Here is a 9,686-nt window from a genome sequence, read left to right on the forward strand (position 1 = left end):
TTAGCAAGGAGTGCAGCACAGTGAGAACATCGGCAATATGGATTCAGTGCTCGTCCTGAAGCACTTCAGGGGAGAGCACGTCTTAAGAAGGTGGGATAATTAACAGTCTTTATGTCACCATTGCTGAATAAAAACCTCAGCGCTGGTGATGGACAATGTAAAGGAGGATATACAAACTGTCTGAACAGATGTTGTCTATCCCTAATTGTAACCATATTTAGCACTGGCTGGGATGGGCGGTGAGGTAGAAATAGCCTACATAACAAATTCCTCTCAGCTTTATTTGCTTTTGCTGTTCGTCACCGTAAGACAGAAAGCTAATATTGTTTTAGTAACAAGTTGAGCTTTTACACATTCAGCTTCACTGATTTTTGTCCTTTTCCTTTTTTGCCAACAGGATAACATCCATGGCAGGGTAGTGTATTCCAGAAAGTGTGTACCAGTGTCTACCAGAAAGCTGCCTGAGGTTTTCCATACAGGAACAGCCTCCATGAAAGAGGAAGGTGGATTTAGCCGAAACAGCACCTCCCCTTGGACCCACGCTTGTGGGCACATGATATGATACAACTCTTTGATTGCAGCTGAGATTGGAGTGACCCTGGGGAGAATGAAATCATCTTTAAGCTTTGAAGTATAATAAAGCCCATGTCTGTCATAATGCCAGGTTTATCCTATTATTCACCTCGTAAGTCAAAATCACATATTTCTGTCATTCTAGACACACAGATTCATTGCCTACCTGTAGCTGGTAGATTGCCTCTCTCAGAGTAGTAGCTGTCTCATTGATTTATGGCTGTGCTTCCCTCATAAAGTAAATTAAATTAATGTTTTTTAAGGAAGACAGATTGTATGAACTAGTCACTTTACATGACCTGCTTTACTAATAATAATAAAAAAAAATAATCAAAACTAATTCCTGATATTTAGCATTTCTGTTTTTAGGTACATGTCAAGCAATAAATTATTCTGAAAGATAGCTATGAAGTCACTTTAAGGATCTCTGAAGTAAAATTTGTGTTAATGCTTTAGCGTTATATTTTTTACAGAAACAAGGAAATGTAATAGCCTACTGTATACTCCATAATGTTATTTCTTATCAGCCAAGGCAACATTTATTAACAGTTGAAGTGTGTATGATCTATTCCAACTGTTAAAAATTGCTGTTGAACTAGTGCAACTACTGAAAAGTTGCAAAATTTATTTAAAAAATCATGAAGCTTGTTATATGTTTTTATTGTCTATCAAATAGTAGAAAGGCAATTTTTCTAGCAGAGAAGAGTGAGTTATTGCCAGTTATTGCCAGTGTAAGTTATTGCAAAATAATCAAAAAGTGCCGTTTTCTTCTGCCTATTTCTTCCCACAACCTATGTCAATATTCAGAGACCGTGTTTATACGAGGATACAGTTTCAGAGCCCTCAGTGGGACAACAGATGCCTAAACCACAGTGTTAGGGAGGAGAGAAAAAGTAGCCGTCTAAGCATGTTTACTTTCAGCGACAAGGAAGTTCTAACATGTCCCTAAGTGGTGACTCACTGGGTTGGGACTATAAAAGTAAAGGTAACTGCTGTCTAAAACATCAGGGCTTCAGACTTCACAAATCCAACATGATGCAATCAAGTCTTTCAGCTGTATTCTTTTTCTTGTTGGGTTTGTCATTTTGCCTGACAATCCCTATTCCCCTTGAAGATAGCCATGAATTCACAGAGAAAGACCTTCAGTTTGCAGAGGTACAGTATAAAATAACTCATTTGCATGTTTTATAAATAGTAAGTTGTGTAGTTACAACTGTTTGGAAACTAGGTTTATTACTTCTTTTCCCCTTCTTAGCATTATCTCAGGACTCACTATGATCTCCGTCCAAATCCTGCTGGCATAATGAGGAAGAGTGCCAATACAGTGGCATCTAAACTTCGAGAAATGCAAGCATTTTTTGGCTTGGAAGTGACAGGCAAATTAGATGAAGAAACATATGAGCTGATGCAGAAACCAAGATGTGGTGTCCCAGATGTGGGGGAATATAACTTTTTCCCTAGAAAACTCAAATGGTCAAAAACTAATTTGACATACAGGTAAATGCATGGCATTTTGAGTGTTATTACTGTTATTACCTTCTTTCCAGGTACCTTGTCCAATAGGTTGCTCAGTATATGAGGTTGATGGGAGGACGATGCATTTGAGTTTAACAAAATTCATGTTGCAGTTTAAAATCCTTACAGCCCCACTTTTGGAAAGGTCCCCCAAGCCCACCTTACAGCCCAAGGAAGTAAATACGTTTTTTTTCCATTGCATTGTGTCATGGAGGAAAGCTGGTGGGGTGTAAGGTAGTAACTCCTCATCTGGCCTCCATGTACACACTCTGGGCACATCTGTGGTGCTGAACGAAAGACGGGTAGGGACTAAGATCATGCACCTCACCACTGATCCTCACAGTGCTTAATCTCTAGGTCACTCCTTAGCTCCGCTTTGGACCTGGTTTAGTGTCTGCTTCACATAGGTCTTGTCCTGGACAAAGCAGTGTAGATGCAAACCAGGCTGTGCAATGTGGCTGTGAGAGCAGGGACTGATCCTTGTCACTCTTCCATTTCACAGTCCAGATGTAGATATCTATACTTGATCAGACAAATCCCTGCACCATGACCTCAGAAAGTTGACCTTAGGAAGCTACGGTGCTGAAAGGTCACATAGTAGCTCCTTCTCCCTTAACACCGCAAGGTCATCAACAGGGGGTTTTGACCAGCTGCAACCTGAGTTTCTTAAGCAGATTCCAAATATGATCATAGAATCATAGAATGTGATTCAATCAATGATATCACCGAATATGATATATTCATGATATATATAGTATTTAGAATATGATTCAATCAATGATATCACTGAACTCTATCAGTTCAGTAACTGGTGATAAATATTACTTTAATATGGATGATTCTAGCCTACATAAAGCTTTTTGGATCATGTTTTGCTCCTCCAGGAAGTGAGGATCATGAGATATTTTATATGGCATAAAAAAGTTTGAAGTTACTGATACGATTTGACTTAATACAGAATATATCTGTCATTTTCTATATCTTCTGGTGCATATAAAACCAATTACAGAAAGCTGTTGGATCATTTCAGATGTGTCTGAAGGATTTTAATGAAAACAGAAATGGTTTTGGGTTTTTTTTTAATATTGTATGCAGCTGCCGAGCTCTTTGTTTTAGATAAGAACATAGGGAGGAAAAAAGCAAAAAATTTTAATGAGGTGTATAGTCAGATAAAAGTGTATTACACATTTTCTTCAATTCACACAATTTAACTGGAGATATTAATCTGTTTGATAGAATTATGAATTACACTTCAGATCTGAGACGTGCTGAAGTAGACAGAGCTTTCAAAAAAGCATTCAAAGTTTGGTCTGATGTGACACCGCTTAACTTCACCAGAATACGAAGTGGTATAGCTGATATCATGGTCTCCTTTGGCACTAAAGGTAACACAGAACCAATTATTTTTATGTTATAGTTATATTGCTGCCAATAAAATGGGATAATTGATTTCATTATTTTGAATGTTGTTTTATAGAACATGGTGACTTTTACCCCTTCGATGGACCCTCTGGATTACTGGCTCATGCTTTCCCCCCTGGTCCAGACTATGGAGGGGATGCCCATTTTGATGATGATGAAGCTTGGTCAGATGATTCTAGAGGTAACAGAAGTTCCTGAGATTATTTGAAATGGTGGTAGATGGACAATTTCATCCTGTTTGATATCTGTAAACAGTTTGTTTTACCTGTTTACTGTTCATTAGTCATTATGTTCACTGTCTACTCATAGGAAGCTGGGTTTAATCTCCAGTCATAAATAGAAGTATAACATATGCCTACCATAAATTTTAAGATATACACCTCCTAAGTGCAGTGATTAAAAAAATGCCACAAACAAGGTATTTTGTCAGCTTGGCATTTCACTGAGCTTAAGGGCAGCTAGTTCTGATCACAGGCTGATGGGAATTACCTTACTGAAGCCTATAGAAAACACATATACTTAACTCAGCTGCAAATCAACTACTTACATCTAATTTGAAAATTCTTCACCTTGCCTATTCAGGACAGAGAACAATATAGAACAAATAGAACAAAACACTATTTTTTTTTCAGCACTGTGTTATTTCACTCTCCTGGCATTAAAGCTAATTGCTGCAATACTATAACCAACATGGACTCTCTATCAGAGGTGAATTCCTGACAAAAATGTTCTTGACTTGACTAGGATTAAGACTTCACCCCAGAGCTTTCCAGTGTTGCTAAGAAATTTCAGGAAATCTAAATCAGCCTACAGAACAACGTTGTCAAATAAGATTTAGGTTGAACACCAGCTATGAGATACTCAATCGATTAGGGCTTTATTAAAACAAAACCCATGGTAGTTTGAAAAAGACAAGCAATTATACATCATTTTTCCATTAATCCAGTTGTCTCCTTCATTTTCCCATATGTTAAAGCACAATGTTAAGGTTAGTTGATTAGTCCAAGTCCACTTTGGTGATATAAGGAGCTATACATTTACTTTCACTGTGGCTTTTTTATAGGGTATAACTTGTTTCTTGTTGCTGCCCATGAATTTGGTCATTCACTGGGACTTGAACACTCTAGAGACCCTGGAGCTCTGATGTTTCCAATTTACACATACACTGGAAAAACTGGTTTTGTGCTCCCTGATGATGATGTACAAGGGATCCAAGAGCTCTATGGTAAGTCTGTATAATATACAATATATATTTCCTGTGTCATTATAACCTGTTACAGATGCACTACACAGTTACTAAAGAGCTGCAGATGTTCAATAGCAACAGTCATGACTGATTAAGACCGATTCACTGGATTCTTGGCAACCAGACTTCAGAAACAGAAGATGCTTAGATTTAGTAGTTCAGAGGGGGAAAAAAAAAAAAAAAAGGAAGTAACACTGCAGAGTACAGTTGGTCACTGTGCTGTCTCTTTTGGTGGTGGGGGGTAGGGAACACAGTCTTTATACTTTTTGACCTGCCTCAAAGGAGAAGGTAAAACAGAGTCTAAAGGGAGAAACAGAAATAACCATGTTTCATCATAGAAAAAAATAAAACTTTTGGGAGACCTTCAAAACTTGGGATAAAGAAAGCAAGTCCATTTAACATTTTTGCAGCACAGCTGAACTGCAAAGTCCACGAATGTATTTGCCTAAGGGAGAGAAGGAGAGAACAGACTTTCGCCAGTACAAATGGTTTGCCCTTTATGCTTGTATTCATCATGCTGTTTGGGAACTCTTTCATGTCCTATTCAATATCATGATCCACAGAAAGGAAATGAACGTTGTCAAACTTAGATCATACTATATGATTCCAGGTGCTGGAGACAAAGATCCCAACCCAAAACATCCCAAAACACCAGAGAAATGTGATGCAGATTTAACGCTTGACGCAATAACAGAACTTCGTGGAGAAATGCTGATCTTCAAGGACAGGTAAAGAGATTGCTATATTGTGGATGGTCGGTACTGGATAAAATTTGAGCAAGTGAAAACAGCATTTCAGTTTTTTACTAAATATTTGAGTAAACATAAATTTAAAAAATCACAAATCAGTATAGATGCCTCTAAGAAACTACATCATATATCTTTTTAGGCAGGATTTGTAATACAATTACAGACTTGACTTCCCAGTAATATGAAGTGAAGATGATATGGCTGAAGACTGGCATGGTTTGTACACATTTTTCATTCCACAGGGATTTCTTCAACATGCACAAATCTACTAACATTTATTTGAATTAAGTTGTACTACATTCAGAAACCTTACATGGGGCAGCAGTGTTTCCCTTATTTTAAATGAAAAAAAGATTCGTTTGTTGTTGTTTGAGATGATCACTGTGTAAGTGGCAGAAATGGTCTGCAGCTAGGTGACTATGAGGAAAGGAAAGGTCTACCAGGGGCTCTATATATTGAAAATTCTATGCTGTGAAAAAAATTTTATTCTCCATTAACTAGTTTTTAATATAGCACACCGAAGATACTTCTATTCTGTAGAATGACAAGAAACATAAAACATATTTTCTCTTTCAACTAGGTTTTTCTGGCGACTGCACCCTCAGATGGTTGAGGCGGAACTGGTGTTACTTAAATCCTTTTGGCCAGAGCTTCCAAATAAAATAGATGCAGCTTATGAAAACCCCATCAGAGATCTTGTGTTCATGTTTAAGGGTGAGTTTTCAATTTTGTTGTTGGCAGAAAAATATACATATTTAGTCAAGCTCAGTGAGTGATGTAAAGGTAAACAATAGAAGAACAAAACATCCTACCTTCTTTGCTCAAAAAACAAATACTCTGGGTTTCACCCCATGCAAATCTATACAATTTTCAGTGAACTAGGAGATGTACAATTAAGCTCAGACACCTAGGATCATGGTTAGCATAAACAGTTTAATACCTGCTGAGTATGTGACCTAAGAGTCTGTTAGTTGTATGAAAATAAGGATCATGGCATCCTCATTTTATTCTGCTCTCAAATCTGAGCCTTTACAAAAGACTCATGCATACTTTGTTCTTATTTTCAGGAAAGAAAGTCTGGGCTTTGAATGGCTATGACATAGTTGAAGACTTTCCTAAAAAGATATATGAAATGGGGTTCCCAAAAGAAATGAAAAGAATAGATGCAGCAGTCCATATTAAAGACACTGGCAAGACTCTCTTTTTTACTGGAAATAAGTACTGGAGGTAAGCTGAAGACAGATTGGTGCTTCTTTTCAGTGTCCCTCATTGTAACCTGTCCAGAAGCATCAAAAGATCAGCAGGTTGTTTCAAACCAGGCACTTGTTTGTGGCTCACGTTTCCAGTCTGTGGTTTTCATTGGCGCTACAGCTGTGTAGAATATGTCATAAAGGTGTATGTAAGACTTTTACAAACATATGGGCACAGCCTTTAAAAGCTGAAAGAGTGAAAGAAAGGAAAGGAGAATAAAGTGCCCTAATTCAGGAGAGTTTGTAATATGGTCATGTCTCCTAGACAAAATTTCCAACTTGCTTCCTTGATTGTACACCTTTTTCCTTGTTGCTCATGTGACACAAAATGGTATCAGTGCTGTGAGAGTAAGAAATCATTCCCACCCTAGGATGGCTGGGTTTTACTGTCCATGAGTGGGGCTTACAGCCAGGTCTGATGCATAATTAAGACGTTACCATCCCTTCCCAGTATTTCTGTGCCAAGCAGCATCAGGGTAGGCTTGTAGTGCCAATACATCCAGGTACAATCATCTCCATATAATATGTACTTTATAGATCAGTTCTGAAAATGTAGCTTTATAAATTTTGCGTTTATTGAGCTTGTACTTCTGGTGGAAGAGTGCCCTGGTTATTGCCCTGGGTTTCATTATTGCACTAGATATAAGGTACCTAAAGGCTGCTGGTTACTTCCAACATGGGTAACTTCAAAGCTTATAAAGGGCACAGGTCAAACTCCCAGGCTGTTTAAATCCTCTGAATTTCTATTTTCTTTTGTGTTTAATATAGTTATGATGAAGAGGCGGAGGTTATGGAAGCAGGCTACCCCAGGCTGATAGAGGAAGAATTTGCAGGAATTGGTGATAGAGTGGATGCAGTCTATCAAAGAAATGGTACATAGTCTGATAATGAATCTTTATTGCAATTAGTTGTCGTTGAAACTTGAGATTAATGTCCTGTGGGAAATTCTGTCACTTGTAATTTTGATTTTTTCACACCAACGCTTCTGTTCTCAACTGAATCAGGTTTCTGATCTAAATTGCCCTCTGGCCAAGGTGCTCTTATAAACTGTGTACATATATATTTGAGGAGCCAAAAAAGACCTGCCTCCTTTCTTAGGGAACCTAAAGTGATATGCTTAATATAGAAGTATTATAATGCATCCATTCCTTCAAATGGAGCCCATTCCTATCCAACTCTTCAAGGAGTGTTTCCAAATCAGAGTCTTAAACATTAACAGGCAAACCCTGTATTTTCCTAAGCAAGTGCTGTATAGTAATAAAATGCAGAGCTTGACACTAAATTAAAATATCAGTTATTTTAAAACACCAATCCAGGTCTGGCAAATGGAATGAGGACCTTTGAAAATTTAGCTCAGCATTCTATGAATATTGCATTTAAAAGAGTTATTAAAAAATGAAAACAAACAGGATAAATTTTATTTGAAGGATAATTTTAACATGAAAACAGTTTTCTCAGGGTTAATTCATTTTAACTTTCCTTTTCCTTAGGTTATCTCTACTTCTTCAATGGACCGCTGCAGTTTGAATACAGCATCTGGGGCAAAAGAATTGTCCGTGTCCTGCATACTAACTCCATATTTTGGTGCTAATTACAGTTGAGTGCCATGTCATAGACTGCAGAGCAGCTTGTAGTACATGGAAATAATAATATGGGCATATAGATTTATTAGAGGACAGCTAGATTCTGTGAACAAGCACTGGCTACCTACCACCAAATGTATACTGTATATATGGAACTATATAGCTGTATGTCAGTCTGGGACTGAATTAACTTAATAGGAATGAAGAAAAGAAATTATTAGCATTTCAAGGGGTATTACACCATTTAAAGGTTGTCTAGTATTAAAGTGAGATGCTGGATACATCCTACATGATCATGAGCACTATTAATTCCCAGTAATCTGAGCATGTCTAGCATCTTTCAAGGATCTCCTAGCATGTCCCAAGAAACAGACCCGATAAACCCAGGAGTGTTATATTTTTAAACTAATCTTTCAGCTCTTTTTGAAATTCCTGTTAATGTACTGGCAATTCAGATGTGTAATGAATGAGTCAGGACTGCATGGTGACTCCCTGAGCTCAGTAACACCAGACTGCAACACTGAAGTTAGAGAATTCAAAGGTATTTGAATGTCCCCGCGGAAATGGATGCCACTGTCATCTTTGGAACAAGCAGAAGATATGGAAGCAATGAGGCATCATTCCAAAGCAGACAGAAAAGCAAGAAAAGGGAAGAGTGTTGCCTACAGAAATCATCAGCCTGTATGACACTGGGGACACCAGGAAGAAGTAGCAACAAGAGAATCGTGCAGGTTGAAACCTTGCATGAAGCTACATACGGTAACACAGCCTATGTTTTCAGCTGGTGTAAACTGAAGTAGTTCAAGTGACATTGATAGAGGTTATGCCTAGCTGTGCCAGCAAAGGACCTGAACATTCAAATCAAAATACTCAATACCTTTTTTCATGTTGGTAACTCTTTTAATATCTATAGCAATTGTTTCAGTACAATGTCAGGTTTTGTTTGGTTTGGGTTTTTTTAATCAATGCAAATGATGTGGGACTGTGATTATTTTTCAGTTTAAAAAAAAATATTGAATAAACTGGAGGAATAAAATGACATTGTGAAATGACTCAGCACTTGTCAGGCCACACCTGTAATACTGTGTTCAGTTTTGGTCCCCGCTATGCAAAAAAGATGTGGGCAGGCTGGAGAGGGTCCAGAGAAGGGCCACAAAGATGATTAAAGGACTGGGAAGCCTGCCATATGAGGAAAGGCTGAGAGAACTGGGTTTGTTCAGCCTTGAGAAAAGAAGGCTTAGGGGAGACCTTATCACCATGTTCCAGTATTTAAAGGGTGGCTACAAAGAAGATGGAGACTCCCTTATTACAAGGAGTCACATGGAAAAGACGAGGTGTAATGGGTACA

At 37.9% G+C, this 9,686-nt stretch overlaps 1 protein-coding gene across 1 annotated transcript; it reads left to right on the forward strand.

Annotated features, from left to right (window-relative positions):
* Positions 1–1,587: 1,587 nt before the first annotated feature.
* On the forward strand, positions 1,588–9,379 carry LOC143156048 (collagenase 3-like). The gene is made up of 10 exons (XM_076328984.1): positions 1,588–1,728; positions 1,829–2,070; positions 3,325–3,473; positions 3,566–3,691; positions 4,574–4,735; positions 5,367–5,484; positions 6,086–6,219; positions 6,573–6,732; positions 7,524–7,627; positions 8,246–9,379. The coding sequence occupies exons 1-10, from the start codon at positions 1,606–1,608 to the stop codon at positions 8,344–8,346; spliced, it is 1,419 nt and encodes a 472-aa protein (XP_076185099.1). The 5' UTR covers positions 1,588–1,605; the 3' UTR covers positions 8,347–9,379.
* The last annotated feature ends 307 nt before the right edge of the window (positions 9,380–9,686 follow it).

The sequence above is a fragment of the Aptenodytes patagonicus genome, chromosome 1 (assembly GCF_965638725.1).
Source record: "Aptenodytes patagonicus chromosome 1, bAptPat1.pri.cur, whole genome shotgun sequence".
Taxonomy (NCBI): Eukaryota; Metazoa; Chordata; class Aves; order Sphenisciformes; family Spheniscidae; genus Aptenodytes; species Aptenodytes patagonicus.